Genomic DNA, 27584 nt, shown 5'->3' on the forward strand with positions numbered 1-27584 from the left:
TATTAAACTGATGATCGTTAGAAGGCAGGAGTACACATAATTCCTGGCCTATTTGGGGCCCTTTAGTACAGTTGTAAAGCCTGAGCTTAATTATACTACTTACATCTTACTAAGGAGGGTCCATGGATAAATGCACTAAATCAGAGTTAATAAGAAACACAAAACCCACCAGAGGCATTGGAACACAAATTGCAGAGTACACCAGGATACAACCCCGGTAACACATTCGGTACGACTAGGCAAGGCACAGGTAATGTTATCATCAAAATGGAGGAGTCGGCTGTGTCAGAGGACTGGTTCAGAGAGCCCGGAAGTTGGCAGGTGATGCCATAAACAAAGATAACATCTTTGTACTAATTTAAGTCCTTTTAGAGACAAGCTTCATAGACTTTCTAAAACAAGTCATAATGTGGACAGAGGACTGTGGATATATACAGAAGAGTGTGACAGTTGTGTGTTATACAGGACAAAGGCCATTATTATCCTTCACTAACATAGCACCAACAACTTCTGCGCCACTTCCAGTATATAGAAAGGGTAAGACAAACCAATACATTAGGTAAAGAGGGCACTGCTCACATTATTACAATGTAGACTATAGTTTTTGTGTTTGTTATTACTGCCATCTGTAAAAGAATAATCTGTGTGCATATATACACAGAGACACACACGTTTTTGTTACTCTATCTTTGACTTCAATAGAATGTTATGTGTTGTTTTTTAATGTCCAACCAATGATACTTTATCAGTTGGGTTTCATGTTTTCATCAGTCAGAAGCTTTATCGGTTCACAGGTGGAGTAAGGTCATTCATTGTTTGCACATTACAATAATTCATCTGTGTAATCTGGGTGCCTTCAGAGCACAGTGGCTTTAGGCAACATACAATAGTCCAATTTTTTATTAACCTTAGTTACCCAACAAATGTTTCCTTACAATAGAGTTTCCACGATGTAAGCTAATATATCATATATAAATATTTGTTTAATTTACTACTTGTAATACAAATAGAATAGGTAAGGGGTCTAAATACTTGAACTAGATATTTTTATTTTTTGGCCATATTATAAAGTTATATAACAACCAAATCGGAGAAGTCAAATTAGTGTGTGATTACCAATAAGAATGTAGCCCACGGAACATATACTAATTGTGACGTTAGTTGCGATCATATAATATTCTTTATCTGGAACATGCTTGTTGCTTCAAGCAATAAAGCATAAGCAAACAAACTGTAAGCTTTCCATGAAAGGCACGGCAAAAAAAAAATGGAGAGAGACGCGTGCCAACTTGGGCAGCTTCCTCTCGATATTTGGAAATGTGTTGTGCAACTGTTTGATTAGCATGCGGAAAGGTTTCAACCACTGAATTAAGCTGTAGTTCTGAACAGTTATATGAAGGAAGGCTTACTAGAACGATCACATCAAAGTACATCTTCAGAAGGTTATGTTTCTCACAACAAGAGAAAACATGGACTTTCATTTACTCGTATTCACCACAAAGCAATGTCTAGCTATACCACGGTTTCAAAAGGTCTGAGCAATTGTCCTAGGAGCTTCTTTTCCCATTGGTAGATCAGATTGTGTGGTTTTTAAAAATAAATTGGATTAAAAAGTGATTATTGTTTTTGTTACATGTTTCTAAATTCACAGAAAAAAATAACAGCCCTGTGACAGATTATACAGAATTTGAGATGATATAGTTAACTTTCACTATGTTAGCCACAGACTGAGAGAAGCTACCAGTACATCTGGGACAAATTAATAAAATAATTAAGGTTGTGATTAGAGGGCTATAAAAGACAGCTCTCAGTCTAGTCTGGGAGAGAGACCTCAGAACATAATGCCGATCACCAAGTTGCAGGTATAATAGGCTTTTGCCTTATGGGGTCTGCTACAGATAGATGGACCAGCTCTGGATACCAAATCCGTTTGGGTCAGTCCAGAGCAACTAGGATCCCCTCTACCTTGATCTTTTTCAGGGTTTGAGCAATCAGCGGAGGGAACACATAGCTCATCTGGAACAACCATCTCTGGGTGATGTAGCAACCCTCTGAAGTCTTCTCCTACTTGTGTCTTACTGCCGTTACAGTTATGGCATCTTGTCATAGATAGGTAGACCTTGACTACCTTATTGAGGGAAAATATATTAATTATCTAGAAAGGATTGGCTCTCTGATGAGGAAGTCTGCTCTGGTGTTATTCAAACCTCTGATATGATTGGCTATGAATCAGTTAAGATAGATGACTTCCAGCCTAAATGCCAATCTTCTCAATTAGGTCTTCTTGTGCCACCTAGCCTGTTCAGGTAGGCAACTACACTCCAATTCTCAGGACAAGATCATAACAGCCTTTCCCGATAGCCAGCATTCCCATGAAAAGAGAGCCTTCCAAAAGCTCCAGGAGATTTACAGGCAGGGAATTCTCTGAAGACATGTGTCTTGAAGACATTTTGTCTCTATAACAGCCTCATCCTTTTAAGCTGGCATCAGTTGAAAAGACTGATTATACAGGGATGACCAAGCCAGACATTGTTGCAGAGTCTTCTGAGGAAGATTCTGCTGAGGAAGTCCAATAGCGGGAATCTGGAATTCTCGGTATATGTGTATGTATGTATGTATGTATGTATGTATGTATGTATGTATGTATGTATATATATATATATATATATATATATATATATATATATATATATATATCAAAAAAAAAAAAAACAGGAGCAAGCCCTGCACATGAAAGCTGGAAGCCATTGTATAGGCAACAGAGCCCAAGGTTCCGCATATCTTGGAGCTGTCATTAGCCCTAGTAACTTTATCACCTGTCTGAGACTGCACCTCTTCTGATGCATAACAACAAAAGTCAAATTTATAACTACCAGTCTGGACCTTGCTTTCAGGAAGGAACGCTTTCTAAAGGAAGGTTTGGAGGTTTATCTCGTAACCTGGCATAGGTTCTAGCTGAATCTTGGATTCTATGGGCAATCGCCTCCTTCTTGGTAGATATTTGTCTCCAGCTGCTTTGAATGCTTAAATTTATATGTAGCCTTCTTTGGGACAAAAGTGTGTTCAGATAGCTCAGGATTGTCTGAGGACATCCCACAAAGTAATACTACTTGGGCAGCAAGGTGGTACAGGGCAGAGAGGGCAAATGGGCAGGAACAAACACCAGCATCTGGTAGCTGTATGGTCCTCGCCAGGGCCCAACCAGGGCTGTAAAATAATTGGCTACTATGGAAAAAAAAACATTTTGTATGCAGTTCCACATAAAGCCACCAGGTCCCATATTTAGAGCAGCATGGAATTAATGTGACCAGGACGGAGGTGATGTCACATGATGTTGAGTGCAAAAAGGAGAGGGGCTGCCATACAGGGGGAAGGAATGGGGGGGGAAGGAAAGTACAGATATAGAGGGAGACACGAGAGGAAGGAAGAAAAACAAGAAAAAGGAAGAAAGAAGACAGAAAGAGAAGGGGGAAGGAATAGAAAGTCATGAATAGAGGAAAGATAGACAGAAGACGGGCACCTTATGCTGATCAAATATAAATCAAACATCCTGTGAAAGGGAACATGAATGGGTCTAAGGAAATCTAGATGTGAATCATTTCTCTGTGAGTGTTCAAGGAAAAACTATATTTGACCCAATAAAAAATGACCAACACCGTTAATTAAAGAGCAAGCAGGTTCAATCGCAAGTCTGTGCCACTGGGCTACAAGGAATACATTTTCATATTCTGTTATTATGAGATTAGTGGTGAAACACAGATGAGGCATGGCACGTCATAACTTGAGCTGTACAATCAGCCCACTTTCATTACTGGTCTTACAAACCAAAATAGAGATTAAGGACTAATAGTAAATTATTCGGTTTCATGTTACATCTTCATGCATCAATGCAAGTAAAAACGATTCACTTTATGGGTAAGCTGCTTGTATTAAAGTACAAGTTCATAGCAAACCTGTCTAATGCTTTGCCATCTTTAGATTTTAAAATGTGGGGAACCACATATTTACATGTTGAAAGTTCAGGTTTCCCAACCTCCATCTCTTGCAAAATATTCCCTACTCTGATCTGTTAAGCCCACTAAAATGACACTGAATTATGTCAGGCTTATAGTTAGGTCACTGCTGCGGTCTTCAAAAATGTTGGAATGTACCCATGATTGAGAAAACCAAGGATAACCATTCAAGTAGCATGTTTTCTGATTATCATATTGCCGAATCCAGCTCCACTCTCCTTTTATTATACTCCTGCAGGATTACTCATCCATACGATTCAGGCATGTTACTACAAAAGACAAAGGATTGATTGATTCTGTGTTAATTATAATCATCAACCTTCTTTTAACTTAATTCCCAACAAAACCCAGATTTTTTTAATCAATGGCAATATAAACAGATTAAAAATTTGTATTATTATGGAGTTTAGAAGTAATACAATAATTGGGTTGGTAGCGTAAGGTCAGTAAAAGATGTACACGAATGTATTTGAAAGATAAACCATTTACAAAAACAGTCAGAAAGAGTTAAATGACAGCAAATAAAGCCTAATAAAATATTTGAACTGATTACACTAATGGCATTCTGAGGCAGAATAACAAAACTAATCTCGTGTTTACATGAGCCATGAATTTTGCGATTAGACTCTGGTTCTACATTCTTATATCACTATTACAAATAAAAGTGTTAAACAATAAAATGATGTTAATTCACTAAAGGGAGAGAAGACAGGAAAGTTTGCAGGGGGAGTTGTGTTTCAGCATCTTAACTTCACTTTACTTATAGTTAAATCAGCGGGATATCTCCTTGCACATTGAATAAGCATTATACAGGGCTAGGTCTCTCCTTCACGCTTGGGAAATATGCACCTGTTGGCCCCTCATAATGAATAGTGAAGTGATAGCGTTAAACAACTCTCCTTTCCAAATCTCCCTGTAGTGAATAAACCCTGAATGTGCCAGTTACCCAGCAGGACTCGCTGACTAATTAAAGTCAATATGGCAAAGGACATAATTAAATAAACACAACTTTTTTAGCAGTATCACAAGTAGTCGGGTCAGGGTGCTGTTCAAGCAGCCTTCGGGTCTGCAGATAAAGTAGGTTTAATTGAACAAAGTAGATGAAAAACAGATTTTCTTTCTGTGTCAAATTAAACTACAATACTGTATTCAGTAATGTACTTGCTGCACTAAAAGGATTTCTTTTTAATTATGTATCCAACAATTGGTGTCAATTCACTAAAGGGAGAGTTTAATATTAATATATATTAATACATTAGGCATTATATATATATATATATATACACACACACACATACATACACACACACACTGGTATATTATATACACATACATGCATTATACAGAGCCAGATCAGCCCATTCTTCTGGAGAAATCTGTAAGTGTTGTCCCTTCATAATAAAATGCAAAGTAAGAGAGTTGAGACTGCAACTCTTTTTCAAGCCCTCCTCTCACTTTAGTGAACAAACCCCATTGTGTAACGTCTCCTAAGAAGAACTACAATATCGCTGCTTATTACCCACAAAATGTCCATTTTCACATTGCTGCAGTGCAATAGGTACACTAACCCAGGAGCTTACAGGAGCTCACCAGGTTTGGTCCTTTATAACGCATTGTGAACCTAGTCCGCCCAACTCCCGCAATTCAAAGACACGCTGATGACTATAGGAGCAGTAAGCGGGGAGATACACAATAATACATATACAATTTCGAATCTGATAGCAATTTACTGCCTTTTACCAGGGGCCGTAGAATGTGTGGTAAATAGACTTGAGGCTTTCAGAACCCTATATATCATTTAACGTTTCAGATAGCATGACCCCGTATGCTGTGAAAATTGAAGAGAATGTTGACTTTTAACCTAAACAGCATGTTCAATGTCATGGTTTACAGCTTTCCTTTCAAAAACAAGAAAATGGTCAATAATGGCTCAGTAACTCACAGCATGACTGTTCTGCAACTTTATTAGGCTAGGTTTCCACTTGGGTTTTTTTCCTGCATTATTTTCTTGATGAAAAACGCCAGGAAAAACGTCCAAGAAAACTGCCACTGCATTTTCCTGTGTTTTGGCGGAGTTTTTCCTGGCATTTTAGCCTTTCTGTGGAAATTGCTTTTTCGACCTTAGGCAGTTTTTCCAGCCTTTACAAGTTAGAATTTTCACCCAGCTAAAAGGGATTAGGATAAATGGCAAGTATCTGCCCCCTCCTGATGTCATTTCCTTGGTAGAGTTCTACTTAAACACGCCCCGGCGGACCCTTTTGTCTCTTTTCTGTGGTTTGTAAGGCATGCTTTATTCCGAATGTCTGCTCCTCTAGGAAGATTGGCCCCAAATGATGGTGCAAATTGTTTGCTGTTGCTTTCGGCACGCAGGATCCAGTTGGGTATGTTTATTTGTAATGGCAAGTTTGTTCCAAATGGTGTAAAATTCAATATGAACTTTGTTTTGTGTGAAACTGTTTGTTTCCAGCCTATTTCTCGTAGTACACACAGATACTGGGTCCATCCTCTGTATTGTAACTGTGGGAAAAAACGCCAAGGCAAAACCCACATGGCGTTTTCATGGCGTTTTTCTCTCCCATAGACTTCTATTGGAGAAAAACGCCAAGATTTCCTTGCAAAAAACACCAGAGTGTCAACATGCTGCGATTTTGAAAAACTGCCACCGAGCCCATAAAAACAGTAAAACGCCATGGAGGACCGAAAAAACGCCAAACAGAAAAACGCCAAGTGGATATGGCATTGTGCGATTTCCTATTGAAGAACAGCTAACATCTGGCCGCAGCGTTTTTTCACTAATGAAACGCCGTGTGGCTGAATTGGCGTTATTATGGGCGTTTTTGCAAAAAATACCCAAGTGGAAACCTAGCCTTAATCAGTAGTAGAAGAGAGTTTAAAGTATAATGCAAGATCAGAGCAAGTAAATTAAGAGTTGATATATGACAGCAACCAATTAAAATCGTTTAAATAATTTTTAAGGGCTAAAACAAAACATCAGGCATTTAAGAATTTTTTTTATTTTTTTTTTAAATCCATGACATTCAAGTATATTAAATAAACAATGGCTGAGTTGACTGAAATGAGTTTGCTAGTTGGATTTTTCAGTGTACTTCTATGTTTGTATTCAACATCTGATGGGTCTTACATATTCTACAACTCCATCATACACAGTTCTGCAAAATTTTTATTTCTTTCACATATTTTTATATACATCGCAAAAACACAGCAATAAAGCTGATTTTGACAAGCTATTTAATAAGATGGCAGCACCAGTGACCAAATGGCAATATTACATACTAATACGAATTATGCCCCTCTAGAGATGTTCCCAGCAGGCAGATGAGGAGTCTGTGTAGGAATATGAGGGAGTGTCATAGTACTGCTTCTGCCATTGTGTTACACACACACATATATATATATACAAATGCTCTGCCACATATAGATAGACTGTCCCTTGCACATACATATAAATTCTTACACAAACACAAATAAATATATTCCTGCCACCACACCTCTCACTCCTGTCTGACCTCAAATATGTAGCTTTGCCAGGAAAATATTAATGAGCATATTATATATGCTGGAACACGTTGGTATGTATAGACTTAGTTGTGCAAAGCCACAATGTGGCGTACACAGAGATGTGAGGTAACATTAGGAAATAAATATTTCCATAAGTTAGGCATGTGTGTCATGTGTCATGTATAACTTTTTATCTTTGTTCTGAATTCCTTCTCCATAATATATGGGGCCATGGGGCCAAGAGGCAAGTCAAATCTGGATTTTACAGGAGATAAACGGGCAATGGATTCCATATTTTACCACCTGCATACAGTCTGCCCGTATAAAGACTCTGTAATCAGCCTAATCAAAGACAAAAAGAGTTAAGCTACTTTATCTGATATCTCATGTCATATTACCCTGGAAACCTTTGTATTGCCAAGTTACGAGGATGTGTACTATTCCAAATCAGAATGCATAACATTATATATTCCTTAAATATTAAGGCAGGTAAAAAAAAAAGTTAAGCACACACATTCACAGGTCAGGCAACAACTGGTTTGTTACGGGAAATCATAACATTCTAATCAATTCCTTTTCCCCAGGGTTTAGAACAAGCCGAGAAATACTATTTTATCTAAGTTACATGATGCAAGCATATGATGGTTGTGAAATATAATGCGTGTAGTTCTTGACATATACCAAGTAAAATCAAAATCTGTCAAAAGACAGCAAACATTCAAGTTAAAAAATAAGTTTGGGAAAATCGTTACTCAGCTTTCTAAAAACCTGGGAGGAAATGTTTATGCTGGCCAAATACAGTATATTAAAAGTCACAGACAGGTTTTTTTTTGTTTTTAAAGGAGGAGTAGAGAGGAGAAGGCTTGGGCAGAGTTTTTCATAAAAAATGTAAGAAAATAGAGTGTGGAATATGTTCTTTTACAATGATAAATAATATGTTTATGATATGATATTCAAACAATATAGCATGAAGAGCTTCATAAAAGAATTCTGAGGTTTTTTCCACGGCCTAAAAATTTCCAGAAATTTTACATATCTAAGGGGGAGTCAGCCCTGTTTTTATTACCATGGTTTTTCTATGGTAAACACTTATTGGTCCTTGAATTGACCCTTTTTTGACTTCACCTGTATCCACAGTGTTTAACCCAGCTTCTAATGGAGTTTATTGGTGTGGGCTCCGTTCCAAGGTTTATGTAGGGTTATGAGACAAATGCCTATGACATGGTTGTCAGGGTTGTTCAGAGGTGTGTCACAATTTACATAGTCCAGGAGGTTTACTTTACCAAGACAGTGGTAGGTGAATGGAAAAGTCTCCAATCAGGAGTCTTGGATGCTAATACACTGATGATATTTAAATATGCACGAAATAGGCACAAAATCTTTTTGAATTTAAGAAAAGACCAATAACTGATTAAGGTTCAGGGTCTCTAGGCTAGGAAAAACGAGCACACTAGATGGGCTGAATGATTCCTATCTGTTGTCAAATACTAGGTTTCTGAGTATCCCTTTTGATTCGGTTAGACCCTTTCCTGCTCTTAACATTACTGGTCACCACCTGATCTCTTTTTACTCCACATATTTGAGCTTTGTATTCCCCAAGACCAATATTATATAGATAACCCCTTGGTGTTACCTGGGGGAATCAGAAGTTTATGGCCCAATCAGACATGTGAGGGACACTAGTGAAGATTTCACATGAAAAATACATAAGGCTTCCCCAGTCATGCAATTTACAGCACACCTCAATAATTTGTCAATCACATTCCCCATATTTTGTGAATATCTGGGCACCAATTATGCTGGGTTTAATTGCTTGCAAAATTGCTTCTTGTAGCTCATGACAGGAACACATCTCACTGGGCATACCAAAATGACACAATCTGGGTATTTTAAATATATATTTATATTCTCAACATGTGATGTTATGATGCTGTGCCTTGAATAACCCATTTTAGAGCAAATGTCCCAGTATATTTTATGACACTGAAGGCCCTGCTCTGGTGATGTTATCTACTCGTTTGATTTATGGCCTAGGACTAGAGTAAGAGCTTTGCTAAGGACTGAAGAGTATCATGTATGCCCCTGTTTCAAAGACTACACAAATATATACATACAGAGGCCCAGATACGCCAAGGCATGCCTTGGCGTGAGACACTTTTACACCCAAATGTATCTTTCCTTACTAAATGATCATCATGTCTCACATCCCACATTAGAACATTTCTGATCCCTTCTTGAATAATCCAAGACCCCCAAAAAATAACAGGTGACATCAATGTAGCAGACAGAGACCTTAGAAAATACACAGGTACATGTATTTTCCAATTATCCAATACATCATAAGCAGGTCAACAGTATTTCTCACAGAAATTATTGCCACTAGATACATTACACTAATTTATTTTAGATTTGTAAGATTTACACATTAAGTGACTAGAATATACACTGACTGGCTACTTTATTAGGTATACCGGTTCAATTGCTTGTTTACACAAATAGCTAACCAGCCAATCACATTTCATTATCGATTATTATCGATTAGTTGTTGCAGCCCTAGTTTCCAGGACCTTGTAAAAAATATGCCACGAAGAATGAAGGCAGTTCTGAAGGCAAAAGGTGGTCCAACCCGGTACTAGCAAGATGTACCTAATAAAACAGCCAGTGAGGGTATAAATAGTCTGCAATGAGAATTTCTTGCAGGACTTCAGTACTCAATGGGTTAAACCAAGGTGGCTGGAACACTTTTGGGAACAGACCTTTCAGTTATATCACAACATCAGATGGATACATCCCAATACAAGTCACCTATAACAAACTACACAAAGTTAAGTAAAAGTATAGTAATCCGACAGCCAACAAAGACTGTTTGGTTTAATAATCTGGCTAAGCAACCTGAAACCCGAAAAAATGTGCACAAAAACACTGAGATGGCAAGGGCTGAGGCTTTCAACAAAATATACACATACAACAAAATGTAAGAATTACCTGCCTTATTTCAAGTCATGTAATACTTAATATAATGTGATAACATAATTTTTATTCTTTTGAGGCTGACCATAATACAATTAAAATCCACTGAGGTAAACCAACCAAAAGAGGAAGTGTTTAGACAATTTAACGCTAGAGCTAATATATATGAAAGTTAGGTAAACACCTTATGAAATAAATAAAAAATGATGACAACATCAACCACAATTTGAGCAGAAACATTATTGTTTTTACATTTTACATGATTGAAATTTGAGCTTAATTTAATATATACCAAATTATCAAACCCCAATTCATTATATAAGAATACAGTTTCCGTCTCCATCTTCTTGTTAATTCTTATTTCAGTGTTACATGCTTTAAGATTTCAAGTAAAGTAGTGGAGATAAACTGCAACATCGAAGCCTTCCTTTAGCCAGAACTATAGATGTAAAGCTGTTAGTGTAGAAGGGCCTTAACTGCAATTACTTATAGCCAGCTTACTTGGGAGGTCCAATACTACAGATTTCCTTAACTGGCACATTTTTATGATTTTGACTGCTGGCAATATGAAGGATTGCTTGGGAGATTTGATGGATAAGCCTTCAATTCTGTAGCAACGTGAAACTTTATTATTTTCGTTAAAAAAATCCTAAGACACCCAGCTCTGAACCTATAGAAAACCAGCAGCTTTCTTCGCAGTAGTATTAAACATGGCATTATAAGAATATCTGTGCAGAGGTGTAATACAAATTCTCACTGTATATGGGACACCCAATCACTATAAATTAACAGGCTAACCATACGTGTTAAGGAAAAAACTAAAATAGATATGTAATTGAATTATTTGTTCAAAGGGTTGTTCACAATAAAACAGAGAGCTTTTTCTCCTCATATGGCAATAAAATATTTAATCTTGTAAAATACTTCTCTGTGTTACAAAGCTACAAATAAGCATTTCCTGCAAAAATAATAAGTAGCATCATGATGCTATTAAATTATTGATCAATGAGTGATGAATGGTGAGGCATCAGTATGTTTAAATGTTTTGAGGTAACAAAAAGCATGACCTTGAACCATAAGTTGGTCTCTCCACTCAGACCCATAGCTAGCTCCTTTTGCGCCACAGGCGGGAATAGAAAATTGTGACCCCCAGCTTTTTTTTTTTTTTTTTTTTTTTTTACAGAGGTGATTTTATTTAAACTACCTTTACACACACCTGTCCATAAACACACATACATGGTGCCTTTATACACACCTGCCCATTAACACGGATATACGCATACACTGCCCTAACACACTGCCTTTACACATACCTGCCCATAAAACACACATATACACACAGCTTACAAACATAAAAATACCTACACTGCCCTTACACACACCCGCTTACAAACACACATGCGTATATACACATTCACGGCCCTTACACACACCTGCCCATTAACACCCATATACACATACACTGTCCTCACACTCCACCGCTTTTACACACACAAATACCTACACTGCTCTTACACGAACACTGCCCATACACACACACATATACACAGCCCTTACACCCTTTTCTCATCTTTCATCATCTTCCAACCTGTGGTGGGAGTGCGAGGTCTGTTACTCCAGGGCTCTGCTTAAGTGCTCCCTCATCACTACGCGCCAGCTATTGATGCAGAGCGCTGGGGTGACGTCATATCCCAACACTCTGCATCATTTGCCGGTGCGCGTGCTCCCTAATGTATAATGTTATAGATACGCTGGTTTTTTTTACGGTCTTCGTGGTAGCAATGTGAATCACCACAGAGCCCTGTTTAGCTGGTTAGAGGGATCTGTGATCTCCCTTACCAGTCCTGGATGCTGTAGCTGCTGATTGGGCGGGCGGACGCCCCCTCGCAGCTGCGCCCGAGGCAAGTGCCTCTCTCACCTCACCCTTCCTATGGCTCTGTATCCATTAAAGGGAGTGTTGCGGTCTCAACCCCCTTCCCACTTCACTATACCATATGAAGGTCCAACCTAAGTTTCTGCTGCAGGAGAAGCTTCACTGGAACCATAAAATGAATAGCTAGACATTGAGCTTACCTAACCTTTACTTAGCTTACTAGTGTTGGCCCTTTATAATCAATAATGAAGCAAGGTTGTTGTAGCTTATCATATAATTATTAATAGTGCCATATTTAAATGATGCTGTATATCTTATTTATTACAAAAAGGATGGCCAGCTTAGCAATACAATTTAGAGTTGATAGGGTTAAACAGTACTTTATTTTAGAGTATAATATCCTTTAATCCTATGTGCAAACATCATCTATGAAGAGCTTCCTACCTTTGAGTCCAATAACACGCTGTAGGGCATGCCACCTTTCTGTTTTACACGACAAACATATAGAACTAACGTGGAGCAGACACAGAAGCTACACAGGATAAGACCCTTCTAGAGTAAATCTTTTGTTGATTTCAGGTAACATTTTAACAATAATGGCTGTGATAACATAATTGTAACAGTTTTCTAATGATCAATTAACCTTTTAAACATAAACTTGGATCAGTCAACACAATGTGCAATTGGAACACAGGAGTGATGGTTGCTGATAAAGGGCCTCTGTAAGCCTATGATGATGTTCCATTAAAAATCAACTACAATACAACATTTACACTGTGTTTCTGATCCATTTCATGTTATTTCATGGACCAAATTTGCGCATTTTTAAAAAACAAGGACATTTCTAAGTGACCCCAAACTTTTGAATGGTGGGGTACATTAGCTAGCAAAATCACTAGAAAACGACACCACTGGAGAAAACAACCGTCAGTTCTACTCCCCAGCTCTTTTATGGAGGGGTTTATTCACTTAAGAAGGCATTGGTAGGAGGGATTCCCAGTTAGCTTGGATAATCCTGAATAAAACATATTTAAACTAAAGATTGTAAACCCTTTTGAGCAGGTCCCTTCTTACCTGCTGTTTCTGTATGTTATCTTGCTACGTTATATATACTAATCGTTAGGTCCTGTCTACCGTTTGCACAGCTTTGCAGAATCTGATTGCAAAACCTATTAGAAAAAGAGGGCCTTCCTCTTAAGCTTTAATATATATATGTATTATTAAGAAGTGCTGTGTAAGTTGTTGGCGATATATAAAGATAATCATAATAATAATAATAATATGCTTCTAGTCATGCCACTGTCCACATATATCCTTGGCAAACAAATGTGAAATGTGCTTGTTCTGTTTCACTTCAATAGGACAGTTGCATGTAAAACATATCAACCCTACTAATAGAAGGTTCCATATACAAAGTAGATAGTTGATTATTTATGTTCTTTTACTGCCACCTAGTGTTCAAAACAGCTATGAACTCATCCAATAAGGCCTTAACAAAAAAAAAATCCAGCATAAAATGGAAATGTTTTTACAGAACACAAACGCAAAAATGCCAAAAAAAAACATTAATTCTTAATGGTGCATTTCCATGAAGACATTGTTTGATGAGTTTGGTAAGGAGGAGGCAGTGCCTCCGCATAGCCCTGACCTTAACCCCATTGAACACCTTTAGGATACATTGGAACACTGATTGCATGCCATAACTTCTTATCTGACGGCAGTGACTGACCTCACAAATTCTCTTTTGCCTGAAAAGACATAAATTCCCACAGACACACTCCAAAATCTTCTGGAAACCCTTCCCAGAAGAGGGGATAGCCACAAAAGGGAGAACACTCCATAAATATGCCTGTGGTTCTGGAATGGGATGTTCAACAAGCTAGTACAGGTGTGGTGGTCACGTGTCCACATGCTTTTCACAATCAAAAACTAAAGGAAACTTACATTAACATTTATTGAAATGCCCTAAAATAATATCCAAAGCTAGTGTAGCTATAGAATGCTTGAGAAGTCTCTAACTAATTGAGGCATGATTGGCAGGGTACTAACATAACTCACTATGCTTTGTGCTACAATATCTAATCGTTCTTTAAATCAGTACCCTCCCAGGTATCTTCAGTGGTGACAGTGTATATTTTACATCTGCTAAATATCACAATAGATATAACAATCAGTTCAGAATTATGCTACGATTGATGACCACATAACTTTTTATGTTATTCGGTTTGGATGGATCAATTCGCATGTCCTGTTGTTAAAAAGTTTGGTTTGGCTGTGGTGCACAAACCTGTTTACTTTTATATTTCAGTAAGACTTGATTGACAGTTCACATAAATTCATTTTTAGTAACAGTGTTAATGATGTCAATGGAACTTCATAGTCTCAAGGAGTGATTATGTATACACAGGTGACCTCTGATCCACCCACTGCCAAAACTGTGTTTTATGTCTGTATGAATGGTAACTGTGCTTTAGTAAGTAGGTGAATGTTAAAAGAAAGGTGAGTTGCAGGGTGACCTAATTTTCACATGATGAATTCTCACAGTGATGTATTAAGAATGGAATGCAGATGCCACTCCTTGCCATGAAACCACTGGTATACTAAGTGTGATAACATCTCCTATGTCAGGTTGGGCTTGTTAGTCATCCGTTCTAGACAAACAAGTTAGTTGTAATGATTAGTATATGTTGTCCATATTAGAGTGTTTCAATATGAAGCTCCAGTGTTACAGTACAAATACTGCACTATTTAGCATTTAACAATTTATATAAAAGGGGTGCAGATAACCTTAAAACACATGGCTTATCTCAAAAGGCATCTAGACAGCACACCAATGCTAACAGATGCTGATGTGGTCACACTAGAACATCAGGTAAAGCATAGGTAATGTGGGAGATTTCTTAAAATTCTTCTCACTGATTTAGCTGTACATTATAAAGGACCAGTTTAGCGCTACTTTTTCATGCAGACAATGTAACAAAGCATCTCAAAAAGCAAGCAGGTTGCACAGGGCAAGGCATTAGTAGCAGGAAGAAGGAGGTGATTATGCCACTTTACAGATCTCAGGCCTCACCTAGCGTACCGTATTTGCTTGAATACAAGACAAGGTTTTTTCAGAGCAAATGCTCTGAAAAATACCCCTCGTCTTATATTCGAGATAGCTCCAGTGCTGCAGGGGACCTGGATCCTCCTCTCCGGTGGCTAGTAGACATCTGCACAATGCGTGCAAAACACCTCCGTTGCTGCCCAGCACTTCTGCCAGGGCTTCTATGACGGAGCACTGGCATGACATGACCTTCCAGTGCTCCAGCATAGAAGCCCCAGCAGAAGTACCAGGCATCAGAGGAGGTTGTCTGCACCCATCGCGCAGACGTTCACTGGCTGTAAGAGAGGAGGATCGGATCCCCCGCAGCTCTGCAGGAGACCTGGATCCTCCCCTCTGGCAGCCGTTGAACATCTGTGCAATGGGTGCAGACAACCTTCGCTGCTACACGGCACTTCCGCTGGGGCTTCTATGACGGAGCGCCAGTGTGACATGACCCTCAGGTACTCAGTCACAGAAGCCCTGGCACAAGCAGTGGAGGACTCTGAAGCATGGGGGACAAGTCTAGGATGCATTGGTAAGTCGGGGGAGGGGGGCAGAGTGGCAAGCCGGGGGCAGATGTGCTGGGGGATCAGGTTGGCAAATAAAAGGAAATAAAAACAAGACATGCATTTTTCTCAATCATAGTTTTTATTTAATATGAAAAAATACCGTATTTGCTCGATTATGAGACGACCCTGGTTATAAGACGAACCCCCAAAATCTGAATATTCATTTATGAAAAAAAGAAAGCCTGAATATAAGACGGCCCCACAGGAAAAAAGTTTTACCAGTAAATTTTAATTCATGTAAACTGTGAATAATTTTTTTTTTAATAAAAGCTATGATTGAGAAAAATATTTTGTTTTTATTTCCTTTTTTTTCAACTTGCTCCCCAGTTATGCACATCTGCCCCCAGGCTTGCCACTCTGCCCCATGAATGCCCCGGCCGCCCCAGTGCGGGGAACTCTGGTCTCTGACAGCCGGGGAAGGTCTGCGCGATGACGCAGACAACCCCCGCTGCTAGCCGCACCTCCTCCCGGCTGCAGCCGAAGTTGTCTACGCGAATCGCGTAGAGCTCTACACGCTGCCCGGACTAAGCACCGGGGAATCAGAAGCACCTGTAAGTTGGGGGGGGGCATAACACAGGAGGATCCAGGTCCCCTGCGTCGCTGCGGGGGATCTGGATCTTAGTCTCATAGTCAGACCTATTTGAGGTCTGATTATAAGACGACCCCGATTATATTTTTCAGAGCATATGAATATTTACTAGTAAATCTTTTTCCTATAGGGTAGTCTTATATTCAGGTTTTTTCTTTTTTTCTAAATTAATATTCAAATTGTGGGGGTCCTTTTATAATCGAGCAAATACGGTATTGTGTACAGTTCTGGAGACCCCATCTCCAGGAGGATATCGACACATTGGAGAGAGTTCAGAGGAGAGCTACAAACATGGTAAGTGGTTTGCAGGACAGAAATTATCAGGAAACGAAAAGGATCTTAATATGTACAGTGAAGGAAAAAATTATTTGATTCCCTGCTGATTTTGTACGGTTGCCCACTGACAAAGACGTGATCAGTCTATAATTTTAATGGTGGGTTTATTTGAACAGTGAGAGACAGGATAACAACAACAAAAATCAGAGGTGAGACGTTTCTTGTAGTTGGCCACCAGGTTTGCACACATCTCAGGAGGGATTTTGTCCCACTACTCTTTGCAGATCCTCTCCAAGTCATTAAGGTTTTGAGCCTAATGTTTGCCAACTCGAACCTTCAGCTCCCACCACAGATTTTCTATGGGATTAAGGTCTGGAGACTGGCTAGGCCACTCCAGGACCTTAACCCGTTCAGTCCCCTATGGACGTACCGGTACATCCAAAAAACGCATCCCAAGAATCCCCTATGGACATACCGGTACATCCTGCCCTTCTTTTTTTAAAAAAAATATATAAAAAATAAAATATATTTAAATAAATGAATAAATAAATAAGATTAAAAAATATATAAAAAAATTCTACAAAAAATGTACACCTTATATTATGTTCCCTATAAGTGCTGGGAAAGTACGGAAAATCTATATAAATTAGGTATTTCTGAAATCAGGACACCAGAATTGATAAACTTGGAGGGGATTTTACCCAATTTTGTGAGGATTCAGAGGGAAAATTTTAAAGAAATTGGGTGCTTTTTTCTAATTTTCGCTAGTTTTTACTAAATTTCTCATTCTAAATTATCAGCTAATCATCCAACTATGGTATCAAAAGAAAGCTCTATCTCTCCTTGAAAAAACAATATATGGGAACACTATTCACAGGAAAAGAGAATAATCGCTGAACCGACATTGAAGGATTGAAGGGGTTAATGTGCTTCTTCTTGAGCCACTCCTTTGTTGCCTTGGCTGTGTGTTTTGGGTCATGCTGAAATGCCCATCCACAACCCATTTTCAATGCCCTGGCTGAGGGAAGGAGATTCTCACCCAAGATTTGACGGTACATGGCCCCATCCATAGTCCCTTTGATGCAGGGAACCCAGTTCTCTGAATCATTCAGATTAGGGCTGCAACTAACGATTATTTTCATAATCGATTAGTTGGCCGATTATTTTTTCGATTAAATCGGATAAAACAAATGAATGTAAATTTTTCATTTATTTAAAATAATTTAATAAACAAACGATGGTAAATATAAACTTTGATAAAATGCATTTCTTGTCTTTATTTTCCAACCAGCCCCCCCAATTTATGCACATTTGAGCCCAGACATGCCACGCTCCCTCCCAGACATGCCACGCTGCCTCCCAGACATGCCACTCCACGCTGCCTCCCACATATGCCACTGTGCCTGATATGCCTTATACCCCCTGATACACCACTCCATCCTCCCCAGACATGCCACACTGCCTCCCAGACATGCCACGCTGCCCTCCCTACATATGCCACTCCACTTTACCTCCAGATATGCCACTGTGGCTCCAGATTTGCCTTATACACCCTGATACACCACTCCGTCCTCCCCACATATGCCTTATATACCATATATGCCTTATACCCCCAGATATGTCTCTCCATCCTCCCCAGATATGCCTTATACCCCCCGATATCTCATAGTGCCCTCATAGAGTCACAGACCCATTCGTATCACACTGACACCATACTTTCATAAATAAGTACTGGGTTAATCTTCACCGCCCCCAGGATTTAGATTCCCCTTAGTTTGCCCCCCCCTTTATCTCTAACTGCACCTTAAGTTAACTTTATTAAATTAATTAAATTAACCCTCAGTCCTCATCATTAAATTAACCCTAAACACCCCATTAACCATAACTACCCCTAAATTAACTCTAAATACCCCATCAAACACAACTACCCTAAATTAACCCTAAACACCCCATTAACCATAGCATCCCCTAAATTAACTCTAAATACCCCATCAACCACAGCATCCTCTAAACTAACCCTAAAGACCCCATCAACAGCCCCTAAATTTTTTGTTGTTATTCTGTCTCTCACTGTTCAAATAAAATTATAGACTAATCATGCAGGGGATCAAATTTTTTTTTCCTTCACTGTATAGATTGGAGGAAACAAGAGAGGGAGGGATGTAATAGAAACTTATAAATATTTAAAGGGATTTAACAAAGTACAGGAGGCATATTTGAAAGGAGGAAGCATATTTGAAAGGAGGAGCAATGTTACAACAAGAGGACATTGTCTAAAAATTGAAGGCCAGAGGCTTAGATGTAATGTGAGGAAGTTGTACTTTACTCAGAGGGAAGTAGATAAATGGAACAGCCTCCCAGCAGCGGTGCTGGAGGCTAATACAATAAGGGAATTTAAACAAGCATGGGATAGACATAAAGCTTTCCTCACTATATGACCTGACCAAAGACTGAAAGGGGTTTAAACCCGTAAGTTAAGGAAAATGGGCAGACTAGATGGGCTGAATGGTTCTTATCTGCCATCAAATTCTATGTTTCTGCCAACTCCCTCTTCAATGAATACACCCCTAAATCCTAACTTAACTTGTTTGGATTTGGTCACAAAGTTTGAAAAAGTGACCTCATAACAATACCATCCAAAACTACATCACTGTTAAGCTGTTCCTTTCTAACAGGGTTATCAGCCTTCCAGAAGATTGTTCTATGCAAGAAAAAGAGCTACCTGTCCTAAACTGGGAGAATAAGGGAAATCACATGTATGCCATAGTCTACGCCACCATTTCTCTGATCACACCTACTGCAACAGCTTCCCCCAACTGCTGAGGTTTCCTTTGCTTTAGAAAATCCAAAACAAAAAAGTAATGAAACCAGGGTCTTTGATACAGCAAACTACATATAGCAATATTTTTGTCACATCTTCAGTCACAAGGTTAGTCACTGATAAATGTCTGTTTATTTCTGTCAAAGGAATTGATGTATTTGGACAAGACTATGCAAGACAACAGAAACCTAGGGCCAAGCAGGAGATGCAGTCAAGCAGACCAAAGGGTATGTAGTTAAATTACCATCTCTGATGGCCGACTGATACTGCTCAATTATGGATGTTACGTTTCTATGATTATGGGTCTCCACAGATGATATGACAGATGGACATGGCTTAGGTTTGTGGATGTAATGCATTCTTCCTATGATTTGTCTCTGCCGATGGATATTTCTTGTATGACGCTAATAATTGGGGGTTCTCCCAAAGTGCACCATTTAGAAAATCAGCTACATTCTTTTTAAAGACTACCAAACCAACCCATCTGGTTCCCCCGACGGAGCTATGTAGTATGGCAAAATTAATCTTTGGCTTTAAATAACCACTGACAATGCTGGTCTTTTCATTTTTAGCATTAGGAGTGAGGATTAGTAATAGCAGGCTTGGATGTTAAATAATAATTGTGTTATAATTTAGATTCAGAGTGGCATATAGGGGGTTCAGTTAGATTCAGAGGAACCATTCCCCTATGACAGGGGTGTCAACCTGCGGCCCTCCAGCTGCTGCAGGACTACATCTCCCATACTCCAATGCCAGGTCCTTAGCTGAAAGAGCATTATGGGAGATGTAGTCCTGCAGCAGCTGGAGGGCGGCAGGTTGGACACCCCTGCCCTATGACATCCACACTATATTAGTAGTGGACAGGCTCTGACTTGTTCTTTTGGGGATTATCTAAGCCTATAGAATTTATAGCATTGCTTTCTATTAATAGGAACATAAACATCATCTGTAACTTTTTTGTTACATTGTAAGTATACTACTAGCTTCAATGGTATTTGGCTGTCTGTCCAGTCTCCTTACCAGTTATTATTTTATTATGTTAATCTAGTAAGTCAATTTAGTGATTTTATCTTCCACCTTATCTACTGGGTTGCCGCTTCAGCCATTTTTTTTTGAGGTACATAAACACATTTCACATAATGCTAATCGGCATATGTAAATTGTACAGCCTAGGGGTTTCCTTAACCCCTTGATGACAATTGACGGTCTGGGCATATCACCGGAAAACAAACGGTTAACGACAATTGACGTGCCAGGACCGTCATGACTTTAAACGGGTGCAGAAAGCGATCTACGTTCGCTTTCTGCACCCAAACGGTGTTGCTGTAATGCCTCGACCTCGAGGCATTCAGCAACACCACGATCGGCACTAGGGGCCATGTCTGGCCCCTCCCCGGGGCGTCAACATCCGCCATACATTGTATGGCGGCGGACGCCTGTTTTAAAAGCGTTTAGGAGGCGATCAACGATCACATGCTAAACTTAAATGGTGTCGCTGGAATGCCTCGATCAGGAGGCATTCAGCGACACCGAACACTTACCCCAGGACGTGCTGTGATGGCGCCAGCCCGGGAAAAAAAATAATAAAGATGAAAAAGTTAGCTAGATGGTCTCCAGACCCTCTAGAGAACTCTGGCTCCAGTTGCAGGTTGAATACAGGTAATGCATTCAACCATGCAAGTCAATGGAGCCCAGCTTTCTAACCACAGTGTGATTAGTAAAAATAAATTAAAAAATAAAATTAATAATTAGAAAAAAAATAGTAACATAGTAAACAGTAAAATGTAAAAATAATTTCCCACTGATGTCACTATCAGGGGAACCTTCAAGTTGAAAAAAATGTAAAAAAAAAAATAAAATTTTAAAAACGCAACAAAAAATAAAATATATATATAAAAAATATATTTTTGTGAGCAAATTATTATTAAATTTATTAAATTAACCCTCAGTCCTCATCATTAAATTAACCCTAAACACCCCATTAACCATAACTACCCCTAAATTAACTCTAAATACCCCATCAACCACAACAGCCCCTAAATTAACCCTAAACACCCCATTAACCACAGCATCCCCTAAATTAACCCTAAAGACCCCCATCAACCACAACAGCCCCTAAATTAACCCTAAACACCCCATTAACCACAACTGCCTCAAATTAACCCCAAACACCCCATTAACCACAGCTGCTCCTATATTAACCCTAAACACCCCATTAACCATAGCTGCCCCTAAATTAACCCTAAACACCCCATTAACCATAGCTTCCCCTAAACACCCCATTAACCATAACTGCCCCTAAATTAACCCTAAACACCCCATTAACCATAACTGCCCCTAAATTAACCCCCACCTCCCCTAACTTTCAGCAGCCCAAATATTAATTTTATACTACAGTTAGATGAGTGTCACAGCCATGTGGTTCTGGCCTTCTGGGAGAAGGAAGGGGCGGGGCCAGTTGTCACAGTGATTACAGGAAGGGACTGGTAAGTAGGAGCTGCTGCTGTGAGTCAGACTAAACGGATTATATAATGAGGGGTATTTTCAGAGTGTTTGCTCTGAAAAAACCCTCATTTTATAATCGATAAAAATCGATTCAACTAATCGATAATGAAATCGTTATCGATTATTATCGATTTTATCGATTAGTTGTTGCAGCCCTAGTTAAAACCAATTCTCGCATGGAAAGAGTTAAAATACTGGCATATTAAATGCCCATGGGGTGTCTACTTTAAAAAAATGTATGATCTGATGGGGCAAATTGAATTGGCTGGGTTCAACATTGTCCCAATTAACACGGGGGGCCACACATCTAATTTCCAATTAGAAAAATGCACACATCCCAAAAGTTCCCCCAAAAAATGACAAACCCATGCATGTGTTTACACATGAGATGTACTCAGGAGATGTTGCTGAACACATATTGGGGTGTTGTGTGACAGCGGCATATAGCAGGAGCTGTAAATTCATACACAAAGTAGGTGTGTGGGGAAAAATACACACAAAAAAATACTACTGCAACTTAAAATACCCTGGGGTGTCTAGTTTTTTAAAAATACATGGTTTTATTGGGCACACTGAAATGGCCCGGCTCAAAGATGTACCAAATAGGGCATGGGTAGTGGATCCCCAAATGCCAAAGTTCAACATTGAAAAATGCGCATACCCCAAATGTGGCCCTTTTTCCCCCCAAACGGCCAGGCAAAATCATTCATGTGAGGTATCGGTGTACTCAGATGTTGCTGAACAAATATTGGGGTGTTTTATGACATATACCAGGACCTGTTTATTCATACCTGAAGTAAAATGTGTGTGAAAAAACAAAGACTGGTGGTAGATATGGTGCATGGAAAGAGTTAAAATACTAGCATTTGAAATACCCTGGGGTGTCTAGTTTTCAAAAATATATGATTTGATGGGGTAAATTGCATTGGCCAGCTTCAAAGATACCCGAAATGGCACATGGGGGGGAAGAATTACCAGATTTGGAAAAAATGGCTTTGAAATAGCAAAACGCTACCTGTACTTATTGCCCCATAACGTGTAGAAAAAAGCAAAAAAACATAAAAACATTGGGTATTTCTAAACTCAGGACAAATAGTAGAATCTATTTAGCAGGTTTTTTCATTACCTTTTATAGATGAGTAAAAGATTTTTCAACTAAAAGTTAGAAAAAGAAATTTTTTTCTAAATTTTTCACCATATTTTATACTTTTTTAATAGTAAATAATATGATACAATCAAAACAATGCCATCTAAAGAAAGCCCTTCTTGTCCTGGAAAAAACAATATATAACTTGTGTGGGTTCAGTAAACGGGAAAGAAGAAAATTACAGCTAAACACGAGCAGCGCAGAAACGCTAAAACGGCCATTGTCCCAAAGGGTACAAAAAGTAAAATCAGCCTTTGTCACGAAGGGGTTAATTGTATTATTGGCCACATAGAGAGATGGGAATTGTTTTACTTTTCTCAAGAACAATTGAACTGTAAGCGAATAATTAATATTATGCTTGTGACTTCTCAAGACCTGAGCGTTACATATCATCTGAACGGCTAATAAGAAAGCTTGCTAAAAGCAGCTGTCAAACTCTAATTTCAATCAATAATCAATGTCAATAAGGGGTGCAGGAGAACTTTGTAGGAAGCAGCAAGTTCTTCATGAGTTCATCTGAACCCAAGAGCTACCATTCAATCATTTTCATTTAACGGGGCTTCGGCTGTCATCATGCCTGATATTTTATATCAGTGTTGACACTCGTGACACCCCTAATTTTGTTTGGTAAGCATTGATGCAATGTCAATACACAGGGAATATAATGATAAATAATCAATAACTAATGATGAAAATGAAAATCTAATTAGCAGTTGGGAAGTTGATGGAAGTTACTTACCAACCTAGCCATACAATTTAAAACACATTTGAAACTTTTTCAACCCATCTTTCTAGATTTATAAAGACTGTCTAACTGAATGGTTTATGGTCAAACAATCATAATACTTCCCTCAATGTGTTTTCTGAGGCAACATTGCTTATGATCAGTGCCCTTCTTCAGGAATATACGGATACCGATAGTATAACACAGGACACTACTCTGTTAAATAAAACATACATGAGTCTCAAGTAGACATTCTGGACACATTGTGGCTGTTTCTCCAGATAGATAGATATATATATATACTCGGTGAGTGTGGTGTTCAATTATATTATACTACTAACATATAGAAATACTAGAGGCGATCAATGTGCAGTAGGAGTAGGCTGAGTATACTATCGGGTCTCAAAGTAGATAACGTCTACTCACAATAATATGCCACCACCGGGTCCCTTTTGTCATGTTCCTGGGCTGTTCTCAGATGATGCTGAATGGACCTGAACTGTGGGGGTAACGGGGGCAGCGGGGTCGCCATACTGTGAATATACACTGAGTACTAAGAGCAAGTAATAGGAGTGCTTGTCCCAAGCAAAAAGCTGTCACAGGGAGAAAAGCAAAGAGCGTACACAGATCACACTTCCGCTTCCGCCTGCGTATAAAGGAAGGGGGGCGGTCGGCCCGAGAATGAGGGAGGGTGACAAGCTTTGAGAGGAATTGTGTGTACGAACCGAAAAAGCACTGGCAGAGTTTATTTTAACAGATAAGGGAAGACAAGTGACATAGGGAGGAATAGCCTCTCGTTAGGGCTAAGGCGCATAAAGGATTTAATGAATATGAAGTAGGGTGAGAGCTGTGTAATGGATACTATTGTCAGAAATGCGCCTTTGGACTACAATGTCACTCTTAATACAAAGCACCCACTGATGTACATTGCACTGGACATGAGTATAGGGGAAGTAATATATAAACTGAGAGTTTGTTTTATAAACGCTAATATTTTAGTAGGAAAAATTTGTTACTACTGTTTAGTTAGTTGAGTTATGATCAATGCCACCCTGGCAACTAACATATTAGTTGGGTAAAGTATCACATGGAGAGGGGTAAATTGTTTTTTTAAAAAAAGAAGAAGAAATGGTACACATATGCAGACAAAGGTGTAGGAAGTGGGAATATTTAAGACAAAGTGCCCGTACAAGGATACCGGTGTCCGTGCTAAGAGATGTGATGGTCCTTAGAACATGATTAAATTGTCCACCACAAACCACACTAAATGTCCGCCATGAGCAATGTTGATCTCAGTTGTATCGGAAGCATACTCCAATGCCCACCAGTGTCAATAGCCCTAAAGGAAGTGCAGTCTGATGGTTATATGATCAGAAAGGATGTACAATATCCCAAAATACATTGCTGGTGTCTCAGCTCTAAAAATAACTCTAAAATGTGGCTGGGGTAATTTATTCCCAAAATGTATAGGTGATTTCTTCATGAAGCTATAATATCATGGTCTTAGTCAGAAAGCCAAGAAGCAACATCCCTAGATTGACTGAGTTTACTCATAGATGGCGTTTAGCCCTAGGTCTTGTGGGTCCTAACGATCATTTCTTGGTTAATATCTTTATTTCCTTCATTCTTTCCTTTACAGTGGTCATGGTCCTTTTGCAGAAAAACAGCCCGAAAGCATGATATTTCCACCCCTATGCTTCACTGTAGGTATGGTGTTCTTTGGATGCAACTCAGCATTCTTTCTCCTCCAAACACGACAAGTTGAGTTTGTACCAAAAAGTTTTACCTTGGTTTCAAATGACCATATGACATTTGGCCAATCCTCTTCTGGATCATCCAAATGCTCTCTAGCAAACTTCAGACGGGCCCGGACATGTACTGGCTTAAGCAGGGGACACATCTGGCACTGCATGATTTGAGTCCCTGGCAGCGTAGTGTGTTACTGATGGTAGCCTTTGTTACTTTGGTCCCAGCTCTCTGCAGGTCATTCACTAGGTCCCCCGTGTGGTTCTGGGATTTTTGCTCACCGTTCTTGTGATCATTTTGACACCACGGGGTGAGATCTTGCGTGGAGCCCCAGATCGAGGGAGATTATCAGTGGTCCTGTATGTCTTCCATTTTCAAATAATTGCTCCCACAGTTGATTTCTTCATACCAAGTTGCTTGCCTATTGCAGATTCAGTCTTCCCAGCCTGGTGCAGGTCTACAATTTTGTTTCTGGTGTCCTTCAACAGCTCTTTGGTCTTGGCCATAGTGGGGTTTGGAGTGTTACTGTTTGAGGTTGTGGACAGGTGTCTTTTATACTGATAACAAGTTCAAACAGGTGCCATTAATACATGTAACGAGTGGAGGACAGAGGAGACTCTTAAAGAAGATGTTACAGGTCTGTGAGAGCCAGATATCTTGCTTGTTTGTAGGTGACCAAATGCTTATTTACCAAGGAATTTACCAATGAATTCATTAGAAATCCTACAATGTGATTTCCTGTATTCTTTCCCCCCATTCTGTCTCTCATAGTTCAAGTGTACCTATGGTGAAAAATACAGGCCTCTCATCTTTTTAAGAGGGAGAACTTGCACAATTGATGGCTGACTAAATACTTTTTTGCCCCACTGTTGGTACCTCTCGCAATCACATCACTTAGCTAATTTTTTGTTTTTGTTTTTTTGTTATATTTTTATTTTATTATTTTTGGTGATTTTTTTTTTGTTTGGAGGGAGAGAACTTCCTCATTAGGAAACTCCACTCACATACAGCTGACTGTACTGACTGTAAACTCAGGAGAAATGAAGGCTGCCCTGGAAAAAGACAGTGTGATTGTTTCAAGGAGCACAATATGACGATACTTGAAAAAAAATGAGCTGCATGGTCGAGTTACCAGAAATAAGCCTTTACTGCGCCAGTGCCACAAAAAAGCCCAGTGCCTGACAATCTCTTGACACGCCTCACAGCTTCTGGCACACTGTAATTTGGAGTGATGAGACCAAAAAAGAGCTTTATGGTCACAACCATAAGTGCTATGTTTGGAAAGGGGTCAACAAGGCCTGTGAAGCATGGTGGTGGCTCACTGATGTTTTGGGAGGGGGTGAGCTCTAAAGGCCGGGACTGCCCACCAACGTCAGCGGGCAATAAGGTGAGCAATACAGGAATCACAAAGTAGGTTTGTACCACACGAGGGCTCTGAGCAAAGTAAGGAAGGGGTTTAAATACCTGTCAGCTGAAGCCATTAATGATCCTGCAGATTGGCAGTGGAGCGACTCCACCCCCTAGATGATGTCAGTAAGCAGTGTCAGGAGGAGGGCAAAGCTCTTCTGTCTATGCCTGCTTTGTAACCATGTACACCCTATATTTGCCCTCCCCGTGCCTCCGCACACTGCCCGTGCCCAGAGCAAACAGGGAGAAGAGAGAGCTGACCCCCTCCCATGCCTGCCGAGTGACACAGCCGACAGAGGCAGTCGGCTGGCCACGCGGTCGAGGTAAGCATCACATCTAG

The 27584-nt window shown here is 39.4% G+C and overlaps 1 protein-coding gene across 2 annotated transcripts in view; it reads right to left on the bottom strand.

The window, feature by feature from the left end:
• Positions 1–24730, bottom strand: part of VTA1 (vesicle trafficking 1) — a 93952-nt gene extending 69222 nt beyond the window's left edge. For both annotated transcript variants that reach the window (XM_053461058.1, XM_053461057.1), the window contains exon 1: positions 24518–24730. In XM_053461058.1, coding sequence (XP_053317033.1) covers positions 24518–24623 — 106 coding nt within the window. In that variant the 5' untranslated portion in view covers positions 24624–24730. The remainder of the gene's footprint in view (positions 1–24517) is intronic.
• Positions 24731–27584: the final 2854 nt, after the last annotated feature.

This window comes from Spea bombifrons, chromosome 3 (genome assembly GCF_027358695.1).
Source record: "Spea bombifrons isolate aSpeBom1 chromosome 3, aSpeBom1.2.pri, whole genome shotgun sequence".
Taxonomy (NCBI): domain Eukaryota; kingdom Metazoa; phylum Chordata; class Amphibia; order Anura; family Pelobatidae; genus Spea; species Spea bombifrons.